This window comes from Brachycentrus maculatus, unplaced genomic scaffold (assembly GCF_059751285.1).
Source record: "Brachycentrus maculatus isolate JH-2025_06_01 unplaced genomic scaffold, ASM5975128v1 h1tg000306l, whole genome shotgun sequence".
NCBI classification, from domain to species: Eukaryota; Metazoa; Arthropoda; class Insecta; order Trichoptera; family Brachycentridae; genus Brachycentrus; species Brachycentrus maculatus.
This window is the reverse complement of record NW_028281056.1, coordinates 1,690,650-1,717,215: the sequence shown is the minus strand read 5'-3', so window position 1 is coordinate 1,717,215 and position 26,566 is coordinate 1,690,650. Positions and strand designations below refer to the sequence as shown.

At 34.7% G+C, this 26,566-nt stretch overlaps 1 protein-coding gene across 2 annotated transcripts in view; it reads left to right on the top strand.

Moving 5' to 3' along the window:
- Nucleotides 1-6,122: 6,122 nt before the first annotated feature.
- LOC148304742 (protein FAM135A) overlaps nt 6,123-26,566 on the top strand; it is a 29,592-nt gene continuing 9,148 nt past the window's right edge. The window contains exons 1-12 of one of the 2 annotated variants that reach the window (XM_088267892.1): nt 6,123-7,020; nt 12,525-12,748; nt 13,633-13,867; nt 16,115-16,144; nt 16,233-16,373; nt 17,364-17,535; nt 18,193-18,258; nt 19,456-19,544; nt 20,419-20,625; nt 22,107-22,180; nt 22,261-25,148; nt 25,661-25,820. In XM_088267892.1, coding sequence (XP_088124018.1) covers nt 6,944-7,020; nt 12,525-12,748; nt 13,633-13,867; nt 16,115-16,144; nt 16,233-16,373; nt 17,364-17,535; nt 18,193-18,258; nt 19,456-19,544; nt 20,419-20,625; nt 22,107-22,180; nt 22,261-25,148; nt 25,661-25,820 — 4,363 coding nt within the window. In that variant the 5' untranslated portion in view covers nt 6,123-6,943. The remainder of the gene's footprint in view (nt 7,021-12,524; nt 12,749-13,632; nt 13,868-16,114; nt 16,145-16,232; nt 16,374-17,363; nt 17,536-18,192; nt 18,259-19,455; nt 19,545-20,418; nt 20,626-22,106; nt 22,181-22,260; nt 25,149-25,660; nt 25,821-26,566) is intronic. The other variant, XM_088267893.1, reaches the window with a different exon arrangement.

The window sequence follows — 26,566 nt, the reverse complement described above, 5'->3', positions numbered from 1 at the left end:
AGAAACCTTGTTCATGAATCACTAAAACTTCAATAGAGACATCTATTGGTGAGATGTAAAGAACAAGGTTTCTAAATTGGTTCATATATATAGAACTTCCAAGAATTTGAGTAGTGTGGTTGTCAATAATGGGTAGAATTGGTGAATGTTACACGTGTGTAAAGTGATCACTTAAACCAGCCTATGACGGTCGTAAGCCCCGTAAATGCCCAGACTTCCATATTCTCCCATATTTATCCATATTCATCTTTGATGAGATGTCAAAAAATAATATGAAAATAACTCCTGTAATTGGAGATAATCCAGATTTTGTGAACAAGTATGTGGACACACTCAAAATGTTGCAAATAATGATTTATTTTGTCATTTGTGGGCATTCTTTAGACCAATAATATTCCGTACAAAACTTATTTTTTGAAATTGTCGTAGTATATTTACTTAGCTGTAGAGTACACGTATCGATATTTTCTGCGCTAAAGCGCTGAAAATAAAAAATATTTTTAAAAATCTAAACCAAGCACAGCAACTGTGTACCTTCAAATATTCTAACATGTGTCACCAACATGCTCGCCAAACATATTTGAGCGTGTATAGGGGGCTTTAAATAGATGCTTCATAATATTTTTTTATCTTATTATTTTTTTCTATTTTTATGTATGTTTTAGGTGCTGTTAGCACCAAAAGTGAGTATGGGGATGCCATCTTTATCTTTTTGGTGAGAAGATTAAACAGCCCTACTGATAGATGGATCTTTTGTGCAATTTTTATGTGTTGTTCTCACTAAAATCGATAAAGTTCGAGAAATTAACGAAGGAACTTACTGCCGTGCGACGATTATTTTGGGATCAAAATATCTGTTCGATTTTATTTGTGTTCATTTCTTGAATCCGTTTTTGGATAATAGTGAATAGGTTATTTTAGTAAACAACACTGCCTTTCAGTAAAAATTGTTCAATTAAAACCACATTTTATTTTTAATAAACGTATAATTCAAATGTAAAAACGCTTATTTTAAGTGGGATTTTTTACAAATCGTTTTCCATTAATGTATCGATTTTTTTAATTTGTAGAAAAATTACCTATTTTAATATGAATCACATTTTCTTTTTAAAATGTACTTAGTTGTAAGATAAAATAAGAGTAATGTAAGTGTATATAAATAGCATATTATGTAATACTTGACGATACATAATTATTGTATTAATTTTATAAAATCATCTAGGGATTTTTATACAAAAAAATGTGAATCTATAATTTAATATCAATGAATCCCTTTGGTCAAAAGCCATCAAATCAAAATCTAGCAGTTAGGATAGTAAAAAATATGTATATATATTTCCAATATATATACACAATATATATACACAATATATATATATATATATATATATATATATATATATATATATATATATATATATATATATATATATATATATATATATATATATATTATATGTATATTATATATATATATATATATATATATATATATATATATATATATATATATATATATATATATATATATATATATATATATATATATATATACATATATAAATATATATTTTTATATATATATATATATATATATATATATATATATATATATATATATATATATATATATATATATATATATATACAAGAAATATATGCAATGTATCCAGTTTCATTCAATCCAATTTCAAACATTAATTATTTTAATATGTATTTAACTAGTCAATAATAAAATGTATAGCGAGCACACATTGAATTATAAGGATAATATTTACATCTTTTTCAATTATAATTCACATGTATCATCATTTAAATAAGTTTAAAAAATGTGTCTCAATATCTTCCCAGATCAAATTAAACTGAAATAAATAGAAAAAATATATACATATATTGTAAGGTTTACACATTATTTCACATATTTTACCCATACTTTATTGTTCAAAGATATTTCTACGAAAAATTAATAAACGTATTTTTCAAATGTATAAATAAGTGTTTTTATTTTTATAATGGCCTTTTTTAAAACGAAATTCGCAATTTTTATTACCAATTTTACTATTTTTAACTTTATGAATCTTTTATTTAAATTTTCATTAAATAACGAAACCATCACTGGTTACTTATCATTTAAAAAAAATTAAAACACAAGTGGAATGAGTTGTTCTATTTTATGAAATGCAGCTCCACCAAGAAATTATTAACCCTTTTTATTTGCTGACCCAAGTTAAAAATGTTAGTATATATATATATGGAAGTGAAGTATGAAGTTGGCAAAAGAAGGATGAAAGTAGACTGAATGCAGTCAAAATGCGGTCTCTCAGACAAATGTGCGGTAAAAATATGTATGTAAGTTCGAATGGTGAAAAAATGGAAAGAATGCAAGGATTAGGTAAGCATTATCGATTAAATTAAGAGAGGTGTGTTGAAATGGTATGGACACGTGGAAATAACGAGTGAAACTCTCTTTAAAAGCGAGTGTAGTTGGTATTAGAAGCAGAGGAAAACCGAGGAAAACTTGGCATGATCAAATATAACAAATACTTGAAATATCAGGAGTCGGCGAGTATGTATACCCATAGCTACCCAGCTGTATGAATGTGGAAGAGGCAAATAATGTTTGTTAAGACAGATTGGTGTGGCCTTTGCCTACCACTGCAAAGTGGAGACGTGATTGTTAATTAGTTAATTTATTCAATCGATTAATTGATTTATAAATAAGGTTTAAATAAGGTTTCGAAATGTAAAACATACGTGATATTTATCACAAATGCATAAATTGACAGAATAATCTAGTTTGATGCCTGTGACATAGCGGTGATTAGTTTTTTGCTGTTATTCAATATGTTAAAAATTAGCCATTAAGCTCTTTTGTAGAATAAAGAATAGATCACATTCAATTTATAATAAATAAAAACAACAAACAAAGGGTTCATTAGCGTTTGGATCGAAACATTTCGAGTGTATAGTGTATAGACCAATGACCTAATCTAATCTACTATAGAGATGACGTTCGCAGAACATAAAAGCTATAGAGCTCGAAATAATAGTATCATCCTACTGGCCTTTATACTGGTTCAGCGTGCTAAAGGCCCAAGTCAATTATAGTATTGAAATTAAAACTCAAGTATGAAAAAAAAAACACTTTAATTTACCAGCGTAAAAATTAAACTTAATAAAATAAACAACTTTTTTTAATATCCACTCACATTTGTTTTTAACCACTATTCATTTGTTTTAAACCTTTTTTTTATTGGTACACTTTTTCTCCGACCGGTTTCGACAAGAACCTTGTCATCATTAGGGTTTAACGTGTACTAATTCTAAAACATTGAAATACTCATGGTTAGGTGAGTGGGCGGGTTTAAAATTTATAAAATGTGCCACAAAGTATCTGAGAAAAAAACATTCAAGAAAATAAAAATTAAACGTTTAGTATCATAGTTTCTTTTTCTGTTATAATTATTTTTAATACAGAGTGATGTGATTTGGCATAATACAATATAGGCTATATTACAACATGATTCACGCTTTTTTTCTCATACATTGTAACAAGAAGTTTTCAACAATCATTGATGATATATTGACGTACGCACTATATAAAAATTCTCTTTCAATGGTTATATGGTACACATTTTTTAGGAAAAATTGAAAACCAATCGTAAGGTTCGTAAGGCCTTTATCCAGACTTCCCAATTATCTTTCATAAGGAAATTTCAACGCTGTTAAGACACCTACAATATAATCGGAGTTTTTTTTATTTTTTAAATATTGCCATTTAAAAAAATATATATATTATTATTTTCATATTACATTCATTTTTTAAATATCATTCAAGATGAATTCAATAAATATTTATTTTCAATTGGTTTGGGTGTTTGTGATGTATTTTTTTACATGTACATTCCCTAGCCTTACTATCCTACTTTCAATCAAGCTTCTAAAAAGAGGGCTTTGAGGATTATTCCTATATAAAATAAATATCAAAACAAAATCTATGTTCTAGGAATGAGAAAAATAAAGGCGTATTATTTAAACAGAATCAAATACCAAACAAAAGTAACGAGTAATGGAAGTTTACTTAAGTTAAAAATAATAAGAGTAATTATAACTTTATTTTTTCCGTTAAAAAGGCATTTTGTATTAACACGGGTCTTGCGTATTTAGTAGTCGCCATTAATAAATATGGCACTGTTCCATTTTTAAAAAGCTTTATTTTCCGCTCTTTTGACCGTCCGTACATATTTTTAAATCAGAACAATGGCAACATTTGTTCGTTAATTGCTTTTAATTTAATTTTTACTCATGACAGGCGGGTTATTTTTAACAAACTGTCAAAATAAGACAAAAATAATTTCAATTATAATATAAATATGTATATTATACGATACATGCAGCCATTATTGGATTCTACTATTTTTCAAGAATGTACCGAACCATTAGTTATCAATTAAGTATCTATTTATTAACTATTATGTACTGGTTAACCGTTTGTCTATCCATTCGATGGTTTTAGAAATGATTGGTATAATCATTTTCCATTATTTATTGTAATAAAACCAAATTTTTGAGGCAAATGTAGTTGACAATAGAAGCAGAGGAGGACCAATGAAAACTCTTGTCAGATCATGATCAAGTATTTCAAATACAATGATCAAGTAGTTCAAGAGTTGGAATAATCGGCGGGCATGTATGAGGAGAAGCATGAATTACCCATCTATCGCTCTCTTTAAATACACGAAGGCAAGGCGATCAGCCATGCGCCTCGGGTACCAATCCAGGGTAATAAATAAATGTTATATTAAAAATACCTTATTAAACTGTATTTATTTCGACCCCCTGGAGATCGAATCCGGGACCTGTAGTGCGGTAGTCAAACGTGCTGACCTCTACTCTATGGAAGCGGACTTTTTTTAATAATATATTGTAATGCTTTTCTTTTTTTCTTCATGTCAATAAGTTTTTTTTCTTCATTTATTGATACTTTATAAAATACATAGAATCTAATGAAAACCCGATTACGTAGCATTTGATCGGAATTTCGTTATATTTTCACGTGTATTTTTCTTGTATTTCTTTAATTAATAAATTTAAAAAAAAAATTCTTTGTTACGTTGGTAGCTTTTAAAGCACATTACGACATCTTTATTATTCTGGCGTCTAAATAATTATATAAGTGTGTAGTATACGCTAGTAGAAAGCTTTATCTGTAGTCTGTTAAATTTATACTGCGAATGTCGGGGGCGTGTCTTCTTCCGAGAACTCCATAGTAAACAAAATTTTCAATTAATCTGGTAATCAATATACCGTCTCGTACACCATTTCGATGAAAATATTTATTTTTAAGCATTGCATAAATTTCCGATGAGTTTCCCAAACTGTAAAGGTATCAGAAAGGAAAAAGGCCGTAAGTTACATATACAATGATGAAAATGTAAAATGGTTTATGTGATTAATATTTAAAGCACTAACTTTGCGATTTTCCCTTTTATAACTTAAAATATTTTTTTAAATGTGATTTTACAACAAAGTTATTTTGTAAGTTCTAAAATCTGTTATTAGGTATACACTTTTCTTATTTTTGAAAAAATTTGCAATTAAAACGCCATCTTGTAATAGAATTATGAATGTAAGCGTGATTGTAATTTTCAACTGATGAGCTTGCGTGATCAATAATTATTTCGATAAACATGAAGTCTAATTATTGCACAATGTGGAAGGCTTGTAAATATTTTTTAAGTAATAACTTTGCGTTAATTTTTATGTAATGGAGTTTATTTGGTTATTATTAATCTCATATATTCATATTCATTGCAATACATATTTACTTTGATGAAAGCAGCTCAAAATAGCGCTACGCCCTTTTAGCTTTCCACCGCCGCCGCGTCGATATTATTTTCTCTTTAAAATACATTATGTATGACGCAGATTCCGAATTATCTTAAAATGAAGCGTCTATCTAAATTTAGTATCATTTTGTGTGATATTTCAATTTACATATTCAGTAATATAATTTAAAATCCATTTTCTTGTCTGGAAAAGTGTCGACGGAGCGTTCGTAGCGCCCCTGGCTAGATAGTATATATAAGTAGGTGAACACAGCTTTCGCGCATGCGCCGTGCGCAGTCAGAGAAAAATGGATTCTGGCTCCCGCGCGCTCGCCGTCGTCCCGTCAAACGTTCGCTAATCGAGCGCTAAATCGCAGCGCCTATTTGTCTAATAATATAGACATTCATTTATAAATAGACTGCCCATTTTTTGAACGGTCCCTTGCATAGATTAGTGAATAAACTTTCGAAATAGTGCCGTGCCAATATTTGGGTGTAGTGTCAAACATTCAACGCAGCTCGAAACGGGTGTTGATCGTTGATCCCGGGTTTTTGGCAAGTGTTCTTTCGATCTAGTATGCACTTTCGACGCGAGAAACACATGTAAATAGTAAATAGTATAAATAACTCAAAATACACGTAAAACTCGGGCGGTCGGCGGTTACTCCTCCTTGAGATGTTAGAATATATATAAACGTCAAACGTGCCTACTTTTAAATTTTGAATGAATATATCCCATTGAATTTTCCAAAATTACCTGATATTTTTTTATGAAACGTGCATTTATGTCATGTATAATAAACTACGCAAGTATTTTATTGCATAATTTAATACATGAACACTAGACAAGCGTTTGTTATAACGCTAAACCCGGGTAACGAGAGTAAAATTAGTGATAGTAAAATAAATTTTCCGGTTCCACTGTACTGTGAAAAGTGAAGTGTTTTGTGTAAAAAAAGTGTTTTATTTGAAATGACGCTGTGATTACTGGTTTTTTATGTGGGGGGCGTAGTGCAGTTTTTTTCATCCCTGTTATAAATAATTGTAACGAAAATGTTACTAAAAAGGGGAGCGCCGTCGAGGCGGTGACTTCGTTTCGACAGGAGAAATGCAACATGAGTGATTTGCAAGCAACTTTTGAATTTTCCGTTGAACTCTACAAATTTTATAATGTCGACCTTTTTCAAAGGGGGTATGTATAATTTCACCTACTATTAGCATGTCATTACCTCTTTTTTAAATCAGGGAGAAGTCAAAATAAATATTAGCTTTTTGCCACTGAATTATTCATTTAATATCGCATAGGGCGTCGATTATATCAATGAAGTTAACGTTTTTTCACTTAAAATTTGATTGACTTTTTAATTAACATATATTTTTGTAATTTTTAAACCATTTATCGGATTTTTTAAATGAAATTTTGTTTTTATCTTCTGAATAAAAATAAAATTAAGGTTATCTACACTCCATAGTAAATCGATATCTTCCCATAGAATCCCAATCCTGGACTGATTAATACCTGAAGCGCAGGAGTAATCACCTTGCCAACATGCAATTGACGATCATGATAACACTGCGTCCAAACCACAAATGGTTAAAAGAAGAAAACATTTTATGAAAGCAACTTATTAATGAATAAATCTTTTGTATAATCCGATATTTTATACAATAATTATGTTAATGTATAAAGGTAAAAACATTATTTCATTAACCTTTTTTTTTAAAAGCGGATCTAAAGACGACTACACTCTGTTCACAGTTATTTAACCTCTATTTTTTTTTTAAATAATTTAATTAATTTAAGTATAAATATTTTTTTAAATAGAGGTAAAATTAGATCAGATCACGAGTATGTGAAGAGCTTTTCAATACTGACAATCCATCGGCAGTTTTCGCAAGCTAATAAACCCTCTCTAGGGTTTTATTTTAAAATTTAATCATTATTAATTTACATCTGCCCACTACGTCCGCAATTTTCTTAAATTTTCAAATATAACAGATGTACGTTTCTCTTCTTCCGCCATAATGTGTATTGATGTAGTTTTAACGAAAATAAATTAAAAATTCATTACTTTTTTATCACTCAAAAATTTTCAACGAATAAAAAAAAATATATGCAAATGAAAGCAATGACGAATTTTTTTTTTTATCGGATTTATGTAGGCTTTGTATTAAAACAATCGTTTTCTTGTACAAAAACTATAAGTAACAGAATATATGTATTTTCCAAACTGTCTACGTTCGCAATAAATTTTGATGGAAAAGAAAATTACTATTTATATTTTTTTTCAATTTAAATAGCTTTTTGATGGTATTTCAAACATTTATACAGGTAAATATAGTGCATGTTTAAAATTTTGTGAGAAGTATGTAGTTTGTAAATGTCCGCCTTCGTAGTGTAATGGTCAGCATCCTGGACTACCGTACTGGAGGTCCTGGGCTCGATTCTCAGGGGGGGGGGTCAAATAAATAAAAGTGATTTTTCACTACAATATTTTTTCAATATTACCCTGGACCGGCTCCTGAAGTGGAGGGCTGATCACTTTTCCTTCATGTGTTAATGATCAAGATAACACTGTGTTTATATGATACAGTGCCCTATGCATCATTGGGTGCGGATAAGGGTTAAAAAAAACTATGAACGTTTCCATTATATGTATTAATTTTGATTTTTGTGCTTTGCTTTGGAGATGCTTACTTGTGTTACGTGAGAGTGATTCTTAAATGTATATGTAAGGATTGTTTTAGCATATATTTGTTAGACTGTCATAAGTTGAGATTTGTAGAGTATTTCTTCTGTGGGAGTCCATCTCGGAACTTTTAAGTAGTATAAACTTTTTTTTCAAAAGTGTACAAAGTGATCCGGAAATCAAGTCATAAATAATCCTGTAAAAACACCCAGATTTCCGTCTCAATCATTATCTATTTTGAGGCATTAATACAAATCTTGAAATAATTGACTCTTAAGTGGAACACATCTATCATTCTGGAACGTAAAATTTGCAAACATTAAAAATATTGTGAACAATTTTATTATTTCATAATTATATAATACAATATCCCCTTTTCATCAATATTTTCATATGTTCATTATCTTTTGATTATATGTGCTTGAAGTTAATCTATTATTGCCTCGGTACTTCATACAGCATTATTAATTTATAGGCTCAGGAGAAAAGCATTGCTTAAAAAATATATTGTATTATATGTTTGAAATGAATTTAAGGCTTTTTTTAAGTGTAAAAATGGAAAAGATCACATGTTTATAAAATGGTAAACAAACAAATAATATAATTTATGTTTCAAGCACTAACTTTGTGATTTTCCATTTTGTAATTAAAATGTAACTATGTTTTAAAATCACTATAAATATTTTATTATAACTTAATTAAAATGTCTACCGGTTTCGAAATTAATCGCTTCTTTATCAAGACTGATTAATACGTATAATTAAGACATATTAATCAGTCTTGATAAAAAAGCGGTTAGCTAGTGATTTTAAAACACAGTTACATTTTAATTACAAACAAATAATATTTGAAATATATTTTGGACGCATCCAAATCTTGTTCACAAATCAGGGTTACTCCACTTAGTTTTTAATTTTTTTATTAAGCCTCCACTGATTTACAGATTTAGGAGTGGTAAGGAGTATTAAAAAATATCAAAATGTTTTTACATTTCAATGAAGAAGAATATGGAAGTTTGGGTATTTATAAGGCATACGACCCGTCATAGGCTGGTTCAAGTGATACTTTATATTTATACACGTGTAAAATTCACCGTTCTACCCATGATTGACACCCACAATAATAAATAATAAGTTAAACAATTGAATATACCACTTTAATGAGTTTTATTTATAATGTATATACGACTAGTTTCGAAAACTTACAGATGTTTTCATCTTCTGGTAAACATAAAAACTAACGAACAAAAAATATATTTAGGGGTATATATGTATAGGTTAATAAATATAGGGAAGGGGGGGGGGGTTAAGGAACAAGATTTTTGTAAAAGGAAACATTGATAATAATGGTGACGTATTTTGAAACAGTATATTATAAATTAACGTTTTGTCTGAATTTAAAGAAGATGAAAACATTATTATATTATATAATATGGTATATTCAAGTGTTTAATTAAAAAAATATATATATATTTGAGTTTTCACGTTATTTAATCATTTTAAAATGAATTATAAATACATTCTGAAATTTTTCATGTTTGTAGAATTATTTTTATTTAAAGTAGGTATCTAAATTATGATAAAATGATTCGAAGACTATTTATTATATGTTTTTACAAATTTGGTAGCAATTTCCCCTTTTTTAAATTGATTTATTTTTGTATCATTTTCATGGCCTTCGTTCAACACAAGGATGTTTGCGATGTTTTTTCAGTTGATAAATTATTCTAAATATTTATTATTTATTTTCTTTTTTAACCTTTATCAGCACACAATGGTGCATAGGGTACTGCATGTCATCGACGCAGTGTAATTTAGATCGTTAATTACGTGAAGGCAAGGTGTTTTTTAGTCTTGAATACCATAGAGAAAAATCACTAATATTTATTCTGACCCTCCTGGGAATCGAACCCTGGAGTTCCAATATAGAAGCCAAAAGTGCTTACCACTATACTATGGAGGCGTGTAGTTTATTTGTTATTTATAATATTCATAAGTCAATAAATTTAAACGTAAGTTTTATTACTTGTATGTTGATATAAATGGAATATTTTCTAAATCCACCAAGTCCTTTTTATTTACAAATCTTCGAACCCTCTTCTTCTTCGAACCCTCATCCACACCCTAATGGTGCATAGGGGACTGCACCATATAAACGCAGAGCTTTCCGCTGCAGGCACCAGTCCAGGGTAATACAGAATTAATATTAAAGTGAAAAAAATTATATATATTTATATTTATTTGATCCCCCCCTGGGAATCGAACCCGGAACCTCCAGAACGGTAGCCGAGCGTGCTGACCAATACACTACGGACATTCATAGGACTACAAAATCCAAAACACAGAAACACATCTAACAAAACCTAACACATACCTCTTTTAGTCAAAAATGTTTTGTTTACTATGCAAAAAAGTTGTACAACCTGCTTCCTTATCCATAGTCATTAAATAATGAAACTAAGTATAAGAGAGCTATTCAGAAATAGATAATAGAGGTAGGTAGATCTGAAATAGATTGTGTAATTCGGCCATGTCGTATTTGATTGCATGTCGTAAACAATTTTCTTTCATATAATTTTATAAATAAGTACAGTAAAATGTCCCCTCAGCATGGGAAAACTCAGTGGGGGCACATTATTGTATTCTGTAATTATGTGTATGATGAGAATAAATAAAGAAACTGTGTTTCATTCACCATTCATCACATCCATCACATTACAAACGTTTGGAAAAGTTGTACAACTGCTGTCAGTAACAACCCAGGGGGTTTTTACCAGAATATAAATCATAGGGACATATTATATGGTTTGATGTTTTTAGTAAATTAGCAAACACCTTCATGAATGCATGTGAAAATAAACTTTTAAGTAATATGGTTATTAATCATGGGTAAAAGGGTGAATTTTACACTATGTATAAAGTGATCACTTATCACAACGACTGAACCCACGCTGACGTGAAAATTTAATCCAACCAATTATTAGTCGAAGATTGATTTATAAGTAATTAAACTCAATTCTATTTTATTTATTGTTTCGGCATTAACTTTGTGGTAAGACATGTTACAATGATTAAAGAAAACACTTGTTTGGAAGTTTAGCTTCCGAAACAAGTAGTCTTTAATAAAAAACAAGTGTTTTCTTTAATCATTGTAACTCAATTCTATGTATAGAGAAGAGAAAAACATTCGTTCATTAGAAAATAAATTACTCTTCTCCGTCTTACTACTCAGTACTGAGGGTTGTGACCCTTGTCGGAGCAATGACTCTTCTCTTGACTCTGCTGCATGTAGCGCTCCAGCCACCGAGGTGCCTGCTGCTGCCTTAACTAGATCGGTTCATCGTGTGGGGGATTTTCCTCTACCTCTCTTACCCTCGAGGCTACCAGTCACAACCAGTCGTTCTAGGCTATCTTTATTGCCATGCGTAATGTGTCCACTAGCCAGAGTCGAACAATCTAAGTACAAAAATCAAACAAATTCATGACACTTAAAAAGATTTGTGTCATAGTTATCGCGGAACCGGTCCTTTACACGTTGATCGCCGTGTCAGCCACTGGTGGCCGACATGGCCCGATTGGAATATCTCGGGGAGGTGGCATACCTAACTTTAGAGTGTCATTCTGTCCGTCAGCGAAGCGCTCTGTATTAAACAACTATTAAACTTGGCCGACATGACCCTTTTCAATCTTACTACCATATGGCCTTAGGATATCTTCATGGTTCTAAAAGATATACTCATTTTGTTGTGAAAAACGTGCATGATTTTTATATTAAAAGAACTTTTATTCACTTTATAAAGTGAACACTATTAGTATGATGAAAATCCTATTGGCGAACAATATGTTAACACTTGGATCAAATTTTAAACCAGCCAGGTACAGGTCGTAATTTACCACATTTTAAATAAATCTGTAAATACCCAGACTTCCACATTTCATCTCAATATACTTCATCATCAACTCTACTTGTTTTGTAATAATCCACTCATCATTCTGTTGCCTTCCAGGATGTACCAGGTGCGGGTGGGGCTACGTGTCTCGCCCAAGCTGCCCGTGCAGGTGGAGGTCATGGTGGGGGACGTGTGCGGGGGCCGCGAGGGCGGGGGCGGTGGGGGCGCCTCGGGCGCCACGCTGGTCGGGGGGCTCGGGGCCTCGCGCGTCTTCCAGATCCTCTACAGGAACGAGGAGGTCACCCTGCGCGATGTCATCCTCTTCAGGGCCCATCTACTAGGTATGATTCTTAGCCAACAATATTTATGTATATATTATATTATTATTCTCTATTTTGGACTATCCTGCTGGAGCATCCATAATCCGGATAACTAAATCTTTCCTCCAGTGGTCAGCCAGAAACTAAAAGAGAGCTCATGTTGGAAATTCATCTCCATTTAAATCTGCCAAATTAACGAAAATTTTATATTCACAAAAAAAGCTTCGTTTTCAGTATTTCCTTCACAAACCTTTTGTTTAACCGCCCTACACATACGAGCGTATATGATAAATGCATTTTTTCTGCACCATTCTGTGCTAACGCGTATCATGTACACGCAAGAGAAAAAATATGTGCCTAAAATATTTAATGCTTATCAGATGAGAGACAGAGGGGAAGCGATAATAAGAAAGTACAATCAGTTCCATCCTAAATGCAACTATTATGGCAAAATTTTATTAGGTATGAATACAACAAACATTGTGTACATAATTCTGGAGAAAAAATATGATTTTTTACTACAAAGTTTGCAAGAATTTATCTTCCAGCTCCATGCAGCACTGTTTATAGTGAGGTGATGTTTTCTGAAGCCAATCAGAATCACAATCTCCTTTTGCCCACAAAAGCAGAAAACATTGTGTTCATTCATCATAATTTACCTTTACTTAACTTTGAACGTAATTAAACTGTTTTGCACACTTAAACCTTGAGGGTGAGTCCCACTCCAAGCACAAGAGCTCAGTCTCTTTTTTGGAGAGGCACAGCGAATCTAAAACTATAAGTTTGCCATATGTATAAATGTTTAGAAATTGTATTATGTTGTACTTAAAAATGTAACTTTATTAAATAAATAAAATTAAAAGAAAATTATAAGATAAGGCTTTAAAGTCAGTAATGTCTCTCAGTGGACAGCAAGAACCTGAAGGAGAGCCTGTCGCGCGCGGAGTGGAGCCTGGGCGTGGAGCTGTGGTGCGGCGAAGGTGCGCTGGCGCCAGCCTCGTGCCGCGTGCTGCGCCTGCACTTCCAGCCGCAGCGGGGCCTACACCACCACCTGCCCGTGCTCTTCGACTACTTCCACCTGGCCGCCGTCTCCGTCACGGTGCACGTCGCGCTCATCGCCCTGCACCAGCCCTACATGAAGTGAGCCAAGTCCTTGTTCATTTTGAAAACATTATTTGACAAGGCTGAGATAAGCATTATCGATAAAAGTATCACATTGTTGGCAGGCTTAGAAAGTATAAGAGGGCTGTTCATAAATGGAAAATGGAGTTGGATATATCGCTCACTCCTTTCAAGAAGGTCTTTCAAGAGAATGTTTTTAAAGTTTAAAAATATAACACAATGTATTAAAAATAAATATCAAGTTACTTATTGAACTTTTTACTGTGCAACAGATCTTTTTAGGTAAAACCTGAAGGTTTTTCTCCATTTGAAAAATATTTAGTATATTTAAAAAAATAATCAAGCAGTACCTTTTCTTCAAAATGCAAAAACAACTTTTTCTGCCCTGTAGCGGGTAAATATTAAGTTAAAAATATGCCTCTTTTGCTGGGATATACATAGTACAGTTTCTGGGCATTCAGAAAACATGCACAACTGAAAATTGTCGATTTTTGATTTATGACGTTCTTGAAAGGAGTGAGCGATATCAGAAATTGATCGCTTCATTTGGCTATGTCGTATTTGATTGCATGTCATAAACAATTTTCTTTTATATATATGGTTTCATACATTTATTGTAAAATGTGCCCTCGGCACGGGAAGGCTCATTCTGGTATTTTGTAATTATGTGTATGATGAAATATAAATCAATATTAATTTGGATATCATCCAAAGTCAAATTTAAAAGAGAACACTTGTTTTTAACCACTTGAGTTATATTTAATTTATTGTAACTAGTATCGGAAACTATGCTTCCATCTTCAGGTCTAAATATAAACATTTTATATTTAGACCTGAAGATGGAAACATAGCTGCCGAAACTAGTTGTTAAAATAAAATAATTATTACGCAAGTGATAAACATTTGAATTTCATCATGTCTTACCACAAAGTGAATACCGAAACAATAAGTAAAATCATCCAAAGTCCATCGACAGAAGAGTTAATGAGGTTTTTTCAAAGGAATCTCCAAGATAAGCACTCTATAACTTTCTTCGTACCCTTATCCGCCTAACCTAACCCAACCTTTTTTTTTTTTTTTTTTTTTGTTTTGCGTGGGAAGAGGAAAATCTTTTATAAGACGCCAGGTGACATCCGGGTCACAAGACTGGCAGTGTGGGAATCTCCCTGCTGAGGGCCTACCCACTAAAAACCTCTCCCGTGCAAGCATCTACCACACTCCGGAACCGCCGTTAGGCATTACTTCAGAGTGTGGCATTGTCAATCTACTGATCTACATCTACTTGTGCGGTCATGTTCCGCCTCCTCCTCTCACGCTCGGCATCCTCCTTCAGTCCGATCACGGTTGAGGCAAAGGCGTCCCATGCCCGCCACGTATTGTCATTTTGGAGCATTGACGGCACTACCATGTCCAAGCTTAGGCGATCGACCCCAATGGTGGTCATTAGTGACCCCCTGTGGTCCGCCCATGCAGGACACGACAGCAGCGTATGCTCTGCGTCATCATTTGCTGAGTCGCAGTGCCAGCATGCTGCAGTTGCTTCTTTGCCTATACGATGTAAGTAGGCACCGAAACAACCGTGTCCACTCAGCACCTGTGTGAGCCGGTAGTTCAGGCAGCCATGCTTCCTCGAACACCAAGGCTCGAGTTGGCTGACAAGCCTGTTCGTCCAGCGTCCCTTAGATGCCGAGCTCCAGCGATCCTGCCACTTCGACAGCGTCAGTCTCTTGTGCTCCTTACCTGGTCCACCTAACCTAACCCAACCTAACCTGACCTAACCCAACCCAACATGCATCATTTCAGCTGTTTCCACTTATCTTCAACTATGAGTCGACGTTATATATATATATATTTTATATGTACTGCTAGGTATATATGAAGTCTATTGCGGGAGACCTCTAAAAGCAATCAGGTAAATATGAAGTTTCTTGCGGGAGGCCTCTAACAGCAATCCTGCACACTTTTCTGGTGTTGCCTGATGTTAAATACTGAAGCATCATATGATTAAAACTTGGCACGATCAGGTATGCCAAATACTTGAAAACGGTAAGGTTAGGAGTCGAAACAATCGGCGGGTGCGTATGAGGAAATGCATGAAAATGGAAGAGGCGAGGAATGTTTGCAAAGACAGAATGGTGTGGCGTTCTATTCTCTCTGCCTATCCCTGCGGGTGATGGTTAGTTAGTTACTTAGTCATATGATTAAATTTATATTTTAACCTTAACAAAAATAAACATTCATTTCTCTTTCTCATTGCCGCAAAAGGAAAAGCATTTTACATTACGTCCAAAGTTGGTGAGTTGCATTATGACATTATGCATTTTTTTTTAAATTAATTCTTAAATAAATATGTATTTCATATGCCTTTTTTAACTTTTCACAGTGCTCCCAGATCGAGTAAGCAGTGGGGTAAATTAGTGAAGAATAGTGCCAGCAATGGAGGGAACCTAGAAAATGTCTTATTCGGCAGCTCATCAGCTAAATGTGGGGGTGGCAACTCTTCTAACCGCATTGCGCATGCCAGGTAATATTTTAAAATCCCAAATGAAACCCATTGAAAGGAATGTAGAATATTTTTTTTTTCATGCATTCCAAATGGGTAGAACATTCTCTGCTTTCTCAAACTTTCTCTGCTTATGTATAAATCGATGCATAATATGGCTCCAGAGTACCTATAACAGCTATCCATCTCAGACAAATTAGCTTATGCATATCTCACAACTGTCACTGATAAAGTGATCTTACCAGCTCGCAACCAGCTCACTAAATTTGGCAAGCGTACCTTTACTGGTGTGGGTCCATTGGCATGGAATGCCTAAAAAAAACTAATAACTCACTTGTTCGTGAAATTTTTCAAATTATGCATTAAACTTCTTCTATAAAATATATGTACATTGGTGGACATATTGGTAAGAAGCAGTATCTTCTAACCAACCAAAAGCAGACTAGTTTTACTGGTCAAAGTTTGAACCTTATACAGCTGTTGAAATTAGATTGCAGATAGCGCTATAAACAAAAAAATACAATTAATTGCAGTATGAATGAAAAAATAATTAATTGAATGAAAGATTAATATTTTAGTTTAACCCTTTGATCGATCAATTTTAAATCTAGTTTTTTTTTATTTAAAATACATGATATTAAGGTATGTTCAAAACATATGAAATAATACCGAATTTGAGCAATAGGCTCCACTTCAGCCCATACACATAGAACCACCCTGCGACAATACATTCAACTACCTCATAAAATAATATGATAAAATCAGTTTAAACTATTTCTTTGCCGGACTAGGTACGGGCAAGTCTGTAAAGGCATATTTTTTTGCCCATATGTGACACGGGCAATTCTGGCAAAAGGTTAATTGAAGGACCCTTGGGGTACTATTTTATGAAAATGGCTTTCTATAAATTATCCATTTTTATTTTTTATTCTTGTCATTATTTCTACGCCAGTGTTGAGATATTTGTTTTTTTTATTATTATCATTATTTAAACGTGGTAACATATTTCAGACAAGTCCACGCAGAGGTGTGCGGAATCCTGTTGGGATCCCTGGAGGGTCTGCAGAATGCCTTAGTCCTGTGCGGTTCGGCCGGCTCGTGTCTGACCAACAATGTGGAGTCCTCCAATTCCCTCATCGGCGATGTCGCACAGAGGATGGCGCAGCTCAGTGATTTAGCCAAGGTATTTATCATTGAAGTATCTTCTTCTTCCTGGCTACATCCCAACTTATCATCTTTGTAGACTGCTTTGAGTTCAGCTCTCCTCTAGGTAGTAGGTCTCTCTCAGTAGGCCTTTCTGTCATGGACAACGTCACCTAGGCCATGACTTCGAACCATGTTTTCTCTTTGCAGCATCTATGAATTTTTTGGTCTTCTTTTGGATTTTCAGGATTTGGACTACCAATGCCATCTATTGATGATACAATGATTTAATTCTTTTGTATCATCAATAGATGGCGTTGGTAGTCCAAATCCCGACATTATGTGGAAATATTTGAGAAATAATCACTACACCCTGATATTTTATGGTTGAGGCGGTACGCATAAAGAGGTCAATCAAATTATATTCTTCTTTTACGTACCCAATGGTGCATAGGGCACTGCATTACAGTAAAACCCATTTAATCTGCCGTCTTCAGGATTCCTGGGTATGGTCAAAACGCGAAAAAGGTTGTATTATCAGAAAATGCAGAAAAATATGGATTTCCAGTAAAAGATTCTCGAAACTGAAAAATGACTATATATTTTTCTCTACATTACAAACATTGCTTTAGTGTGGTGTGGATTTGAAGTAGGTTTTTTGAATGTATGAAAAAAATTGTTTTATTTTAATTTTCAGTGTGGTGATAGTGAAGAGGAATTTGCTTGCAGCGCTGCTCAGGACATAGCTAGACTCTGTGCTGAGGTTTGATTAATTTTCATGCTATTCTTACAATGAATAAAATATGTGAGAATTATTTAAATGCACACATGCAGAGTATTATCTTTAATATTAATTGCCATCATAATTAAATTGTCAAAAAAGTATTCATCTTACAAATATGTTTACAGTGAATTACTAAGACTTGCTTGATCACTCAAAATATATTTTTTTAACCTTTTAACCGCATCAACTTTGTACCTGAGAGACGCCCGTACGCGGCGGTATTTCACCATTTTTAAAATGATTACTTTTATCATGTATTTAGTTAAGAAAGGATTTATTTTCCTAAACAAAAACGTTCAATGCGATTCATTGTGACTTTTGGTACTCTATAATACACTTGTGTCACATTATTCTTGAAATATATCGTAATATAAACAAATAAGATCGTAACATAAATAAATCAGAGCACGCATCGTGTGTCACTCTTACCCACTGGCGATGCGTAGCGTCGAGAGTGAGACAGATATAGGGCATGATAATGGCGCGGACTAATTACCGACCGCAAGAAAAATCAGGGATCTGTTCTTTTATTTATCCTTGTGATGTTACAAATTATTAGTCAGATATTTCAACAGATGTCATAAGGCCAAGGATTGACGTATTATTTTATCCAAAGTTCCACACCATGAAAAAATCCCTCCAAGTTGAACTGAGGTTCGAAACTTGGAGCAATGTAAAAACACAAACGGTTATGTCAGCCGCGTATGGGACATGTTTTATGAAAACACATACGGTTATGCGAGTCGCGTGGATCCGGTTAAACGGCTGTAGGTGGAAAACTCATTGCAAACGTTGAAATGAAGAACCATTATGCACAGAGTATTTTGAAGATTTCCATCCACGCATACAAAATCTGTTTATTACTGATATTATTATGATTTGGTCAGTAAATTGTAGCATTCATATTCATTGCACGTTTTCGTCATATTAGAATAACGAATTATTTAAATCTTACTAACATTTTATTTTACCTATACAGGCGGACCTCATCTTTCGCACATTCGACTTTTGCACAATTTGCTATTTCTTACATTTAAAAAAAAAACTTTTTTATGGCAATAATGCAAAAAATGTTCAAGGGGGAAAATATGTACTAGTTTTGACTCTAGGCAATCTTAGCAACCTTTTTGTTTCTGATGTATTTTATAAATTACAATATATGCTATAATTTTTCAGGTCACCCTCCAATGGGCAGGTCTACTCAGAACTGTGTGTGGAAGACCGCACGCTCACCATGCCCTGGCTGCTGTACATCACGCATTGAGGTTTGTTAGCTGCGCCAAATTCGTGCCACATACTCAAATGCATGCTAGGAATAATTTACAGTATCGCATTGTAAGATGTGTAAAAAAATGTATTCAATCAATCAACAATATACATTTTTTACAAGTGGAAAGGAACACTTATTTTGGACTTCCAAATGACTATATAATGGCACGTGGAGCATTTTACTAAACCTTTCCGGGAGCACAATAATTGATGTGCGACTTAGGGCGTTTGTCCACTACACGGAATTTTACTGTCCTTCAGTTAGCGTTTTAAAACGATGATTGGCTTGAATTGGCTTGTGCTTTTGTCCATCTTTCTTCGGATCGGAGCTCTTGATCGTTGCGTGAACACGTTACGCGTAAATTCGATCACCCTAAACTGTTGTACACGCTTTTATTTTTCAAAATCGGACTGCCAAACGGTAAAATTCCGGGTAGTGGAAAAGCGTCCTTACTCTGGGGAGTGGGTTCCGTTAACATGAAGATAGAAATTATGTAAAAATGATAATCAAAAAAATAAGCTCACCATCTCTAGATTTTATTTAATGACAAACTTACATACAAATATCCACAAATGTCAATAATATAAAAGTTACATAATACCAACTGACAGACGGACTTAGACGTTTATCAACGTCAATACTCCTTTGAAGAAAATTTGACGTTCATTTACGTCCATACTCCCGGAAAGGTTAGTAAAATGTGTACCTTATGTCCAGTGAAGTGATAGCTAAGTGCACTTACACACTTCTAATTTGTGCGTGTCGCTTAAGGAATCATAATTTACATCAAATTAGGCATTAGGTATTGTTCCTTGAGGTGTCATCGTACTTGGAATCGCCCTGTATCAATCCTCCCCATTTCTTCACAGAGTGAAGCGGTTTTCCGAGTGTTTCTTCGTTCTGGACAACCCTCGGCACTCGATGGCGGGCTGCTACGACGCCAATTACCAGTCCTACCAGTCCGTCAGCGACCTGGCGCGGCGCTCGCGCTACCTCGCCATGCTGCCCCCGCTGCCCATACACTGCATAGCCCTGGACGGGGATCCGCACATCATGCCCATCATATTTGAAGACAGGTTTTTATCGCATTTTTATCGATTGTTGCGCGGTATGATCGATAATCCTGAAATTATCCATAACATTGGTCTGTATGTTCCCGATAGTTACCTAAGACAGCTTCGGCATAGATTGTTTCACATTCCTATACACAGGACCAACCTGCCGATGGTTATGCCTGTAGTAAGAGCTACCGCTATGTTGAACAATATCTCATTGGATATTGATCTGTTCCATGTGTCTGCAGGAGTTTTCCGAAGCGGGATTCTTCTACACCTTTAGCAATAGTTCTTGCATATATTTTATTTTAATGTATACGATTCAAATTTTTTATAGTTTGAAATGTACCATATATATTAATTGAAATAAATAAATTGAATTGAAATTTAAATTGAATTGAAAAGGTAAACTCAAACCTTGTCTCTTGAATGTTTTTCGCAGATATTTTGTGACACAAACTTCAAACAAAAACAACTTTGTTTTGTTTTTTTTGGAGTTTTTTCCCATTTTTTAAATCATATTTTCATATGGTGTACGGAGTGCGTGGATGTTTTTGGTATTGTAAGGGAAAGATAATCAACTATAAACTACCTGAGTATTTCAATGTTTTAGAATTAGAAGATAAACCCTGATGATGACAAGGTTCTTGTCAAAACCGGTTGGATAAAATGTACCAATAAAAAGTGGTTAAAACAATTTTTTTTATTTTATTTTATGAAGTTTCAAACCTTACAACATAATATTCCAAAACTAACTTAAAAAAAAAACAATTACCATCGGGCCGCTTTACTGTAGGGGTAGGCAGAAAGGATAGAATGCCACGCCGATCCATCTTTACAAACAATCTTCATCTCTTCCGCATTCATGCATCTCCTCATACATACCCGCCAATTATTCCGACTTCTAACCTTGTATTCCATAATCTTAATAAATTATTTTTAATTAAAATCAATACACTATTTCTAATTCTATTAATGATAGTAAAAAAAAATGGTAGCGACAGCAGTTTCGCCTTGCAAGAGCATTGGCAAATTAAATTATACTTATGAATTTCAAAATTTTGAGTGTGCCAATTTCATAGATTGTATTAATCTGATGATTTTTAAAATGTTTCTATGGACATTATATTTGTAAAAAATAAACTGAAAAACTGAAACTCTTTCTATAGAGTTTAAGTATAAAATGATTTCTAGTAATTTCTTAACTTAAAATTATTATATAAATAATAATTTCTAAACTTATATAATGAAAAGTAATTTTGTCACTTTTGTATCAAAGATTACACTATATTATATACTTATGATAAATTTCCATGAAATTTTTGTTTTGCAAGATAACATGATATAAGAATAGACAGACTTTAAAACTTGAATCTTAAATATTAGGACATGTTAGAGGCTACAACTGTTTGCCACACGGCTTTAAATAATGATGATTCTATTTTATTTTCCTCTTCGCTCCAACATTCATCTAATTATACTTTTTTCTGAATTATTTATAGATACCAAGACACAGCTGAATTTGCGCGCAGACGATCGGGAGTACTTGCAACCGGTGCTACAAAATCTGGAAGTGGTTAGAATTTGTTCAAACGCAATAATGAATCTTTAAAAGTTGTAGCGTTGTTTGTGATATTTGAATTTGATTTATTCCAGAACCATTACTCTGCACAGACATGGTGGCGGATGATTGCTCCTGCGGTGTATCCTTGTTAGACTCTCGCAGACCTTCCTCCGAAGCATCCAAAGTGTCTCTCTCCCTCCCCAAGTCCATCACGGATCCCAGTGGAAGTCAGCAGAGCGTCTTGCAAGCTACCCTCACGTTGGCACCCAAGAAGTCGCTCGCCGGCTCTCCAAAACCCAACACCGTCATAAAACAGACCGTAAAGGAATCAGCATTAAAGAAATCCAAGGAAGATATCAAGGTTACGGGCAACAGCAGGTTTATCGTCCATAATAATCAGATAAGCGAGATACAAATGACGAACCCGGTCAAAAAGGCGGAATCATTTTCGTCCGGTAGTATTCAAGGCAGCCAGTTGTTATCGAGGTATTCAGCGAGCACTCTGTTAGATATCTGCGTTGATGCTCAGAAGCTGGTGAAGAAGAGACAAGTTGTCAAACAGGATAGTGACTTCTCGGGCGGATTCAGGAATAATGTTACCGGCGCTAGCACTCTTCCGGCCAGGCACAGCAAGTCATTAGACCAACTGAAGGTCTCTCCTCAGGCCTCCTCCTGTCCGGGACAAGCTCCCTTCTCCTACGCTGGAGGGCGGAGCAACAAGGGACCCGACCAGTGCCCGGCTTCTTATATTCCACAAAAGCCGACAACCCTCCCTAGAAATCTGACTATTTCTAATTTGAACAACACTAGAAGTGGAGAGTTTATTCCGGTGTTCAATCCCTTGGTACAACCTCGTTCGAGCAGTCTCGCATACAGCCATAAAGGAGAAGAAGAATACAGACGTAATATTAATGAATTTAGAGAGAAGTACAAGAATCCGTGCACCAGGGACATAAATTTAAACGCGGATCGATGTAGAAATGTAGAATATAAACCTAATTTAGTGTCTAACCACGGTGTTTCCAATACTCACACCTACCCCTCTTATTATGTTTACAACAATCAGGGTACTTCTAGTCAACACGTAGAAAAATTTGTATATAATCCTTTGGATTTCCAAAGGGGGTATCATGTCACATCCCTGCCTCGCCCCATGCTGCCTCCCAGGAACTCTTACCCTCCCGTTAGCAATAAGATACAGCAGCCCGCCGAGCCCCTGGCTCTCTCCTCCGGAAAGAACATTCACAGATCCAACTCCACTCAAGTGTTCTACCAGAAGGGGCTCGGGGAGATGAACTCCAACTGTATGAGAAATAGCAGTCGGGAATTCTCCACTTCGGATAGCTACCAATCTAAAGCTCCTTACAATCATAGCTATAATGACTGCGGGGCTAGTTGCCAAAGCGGATCCAAATATTCTTCCTCGACTAATGTAGACTCTGGAATAGTTATCAATTTCAGAGACAAGTCTCCCGTCTCCTCCAATAATTACTCGAGCAAGTCGCCTCCCAACCAATCCAAGCAAAAGAAGACTAAAACAAAAGATTCTAGTAAACATCAAAGTGCCAAAGACTTAACACGCTTAAACTCTAGTAAGGATTCCCTCAGCAGCCACCAGTCGAGTAGATCGAGAGACAGTAAGACTGATAAGTCCACTCCGCGATCGGAGAAACGATCCGCCAGTTGCGGGAGACACAGGCCCTCCGAGAAGATGAACCAACAGATATCCGAAGCTAGTACCAGTTCTAGCGAAGAAAGCATTCCCAAAGTCACAAAGAGGCTAGAAACCTCGGCCAGTGTTCCTTTCAAACTGGACCAGAGTCAAGAGGGATTGAGACACTGTAAGAGTGCCGCTTCGGTACTTAACGAGTCCAATGTGAACGGAAGCATATTCTCAGAGTCTCTCCCCAATCTCGCTCCCCCACCGGCGTTCGGTTCACCGACCTTAGATATAACGGACGAAAACTTTAAAATATTACCACCGGATACTTTCAAAAACTTCGAGGATCTCAAAAAACGTCCGGGTAGTGGTTCAACTTCGAGTCTCAGCGAGCAAAGCGGATGGGTGTCCAGCGGTCGAAGTTCCGAGCGCTCCAGTCCCGATGTCACTAACGTGAAACCCATGGCTCCGATTGCCAACCGTCCTAAGCCGGCTCAACCAAAACCGAACACGGACAATCTACATACAAACACACTTCAGTCCAAACCGACTCAAGAGCAAGGAAAGACTGCCACTTCGGAAGTGAAAAGGACGACCCTCAACGGAGAGCAATTGAGAGAGAGGCTTTTGAAGTTGGCTATCAAAGTTGCCAAGAGCCAGAGGGAGAGCTTAGAATGCTGCTGTAACAACCCTCCCGTGCCCGCTTACAATATGTGCTCGTGCTGCAATACTCTCCCCTTAACGACTTGTAGTGGAACTTCTAATGGAATGGCAGCTTATCCCCCAAAAAGTCCAAGCACCCAAAACATCGCTCAGCCAAACAGATTCATTGGGCAATATCAGCATTCTACACAAAAGCCTATGTTAGGCGTTCGGCACAATTCATTTAACGCAGTAGACCTTGTGAATCCCAAGAACGGAGTATTCATCAACGGAGTCATTAAAGACACGCCCATTGTTAAAACTCTGCTGGATAAAGACGGCCTTCATCCGTACATAAGGAAGGAACTACCCCAGAAAATCGTAAAGCCCCAAACTCCGCAAGGCCCTCCGAATTTTTCATTAAAAGAAAGAATCGAATACACGGATAAATTACTCGCTGCTGAGATTAGAAGTTTGACGATGGATCGGGTTTGCAAGGACACCAAGCAGTCTAGAAAAAATCCAAGTGATCCAAACATTCCTCAGAGAGCTAAGGGTGAAAAGAGCAAATCGGAAGTAGACCTCTCGCATATTATACTGGGTACTCCGTTTGAAGAGTTGCGTCTTCCTCCACCGCAACAGTTTAGGGATATTCCTCCGCCCCCTGATGAATTTAAGGCAAGTAAATTTGTTTATAAATATTTAGAAAAAAAATATTAGCGATATTTATATTATTATCTTAAAATATCGAAACGTACTGCATTTTATTGGTGACAATTTAACAAGCGGAGATGATAGTTTTTACCTTTAAACTAATCGATTGTGAAAACTTCTGAACTTCTTATGCATAAATCCTTATTTGCAAAACTGCTTTTCTAAAATTATTGGAACATACTTACTATCACACATCAAATTGCGAAATTTAGAACCACAAGTAAGAACTTTTTTTAAAAATATTGCAACATTGTTTATATTTTGTTCTGTTTTTAAATTTTTTACTTGCATTTATTGTATCAGTCTTCATTTGTTTTTTCCCTCCAATTTTTTGACAGGTATGATTGATTTTAGTGTAATCTTAAATACATAGATCTTTAGTCAATTTTTTTTTCTGTTAGGATTGTTACATTTTATTATTTCACTGTAAATATATTTTTTTCTGTATTTATTTTAATGTCTCTGTATGTCTTCAGGATCCTCCTCAACCAGGACCGACTCTGCAGTTAGACAATCCCCTGTACCACGTGTACGAAGGGGCCCTAGAGAGGAGACAGAAGAGGGCGAGTTCCATTGGCCCCAGCATAACCAAGTCACAAAGTACCGGGGAACTTGCCAAGCATAATAACGAAAATGGTTAGTCCCTTGCATGCTTCCAGCTGTCTCGGTTAAATATTCAGCTCAATCACATATGACAATTATACATACATTCAGAACATAGTCATGTGTTGTGTTAACAAGTTAATAATTAAGTTAACACCAAGTCTATTCGTTTTGTACCCAATATACCATCTGCGTGCAGATAGAATCAGAAAGAAGAAGAGGAAAGACTATTGTCGATATTCCAACAGTGCACAAGGCACTGAAAGTACTATCTAAATCCGTGTTCGGTTTTTGGTACTGAAAGTACTATCTAAATCAGTGTTCCGCAAAATTTTTCTTTTCAAGGTACACCTACCAAATTAAGAAATTTCAGATTTGCATATTTACCATATTATGGTAACATATTTAACATATTATGTTTAATGCGAAATGTGAGCCAACTTAACTGAGCACAGGCAATCAAAATTTGGAGCAATTGTGTTATTTTCACAAAACTAGACTTTTTTCCACGGCACACCAACTAATCACCACGGTACACCAGTGTGCCGCGGCACACTGGTGTACTATAAATATCATTGAGACAAAGTAGGAACTAGTCTAGGATAACATATTTAAACTTTCCCTTATGATGCAAAAAAATCAGCATGCAACGGTGATATGTATTTTGTATACCATATGAAAATGTGATTTAAAAACAGGAAAAATGTGTATATTCCTAAATGTTGCTTTTATTGACCATTGTTGAAGTTGTAACAATGTAACAATTTTGTGATATTATC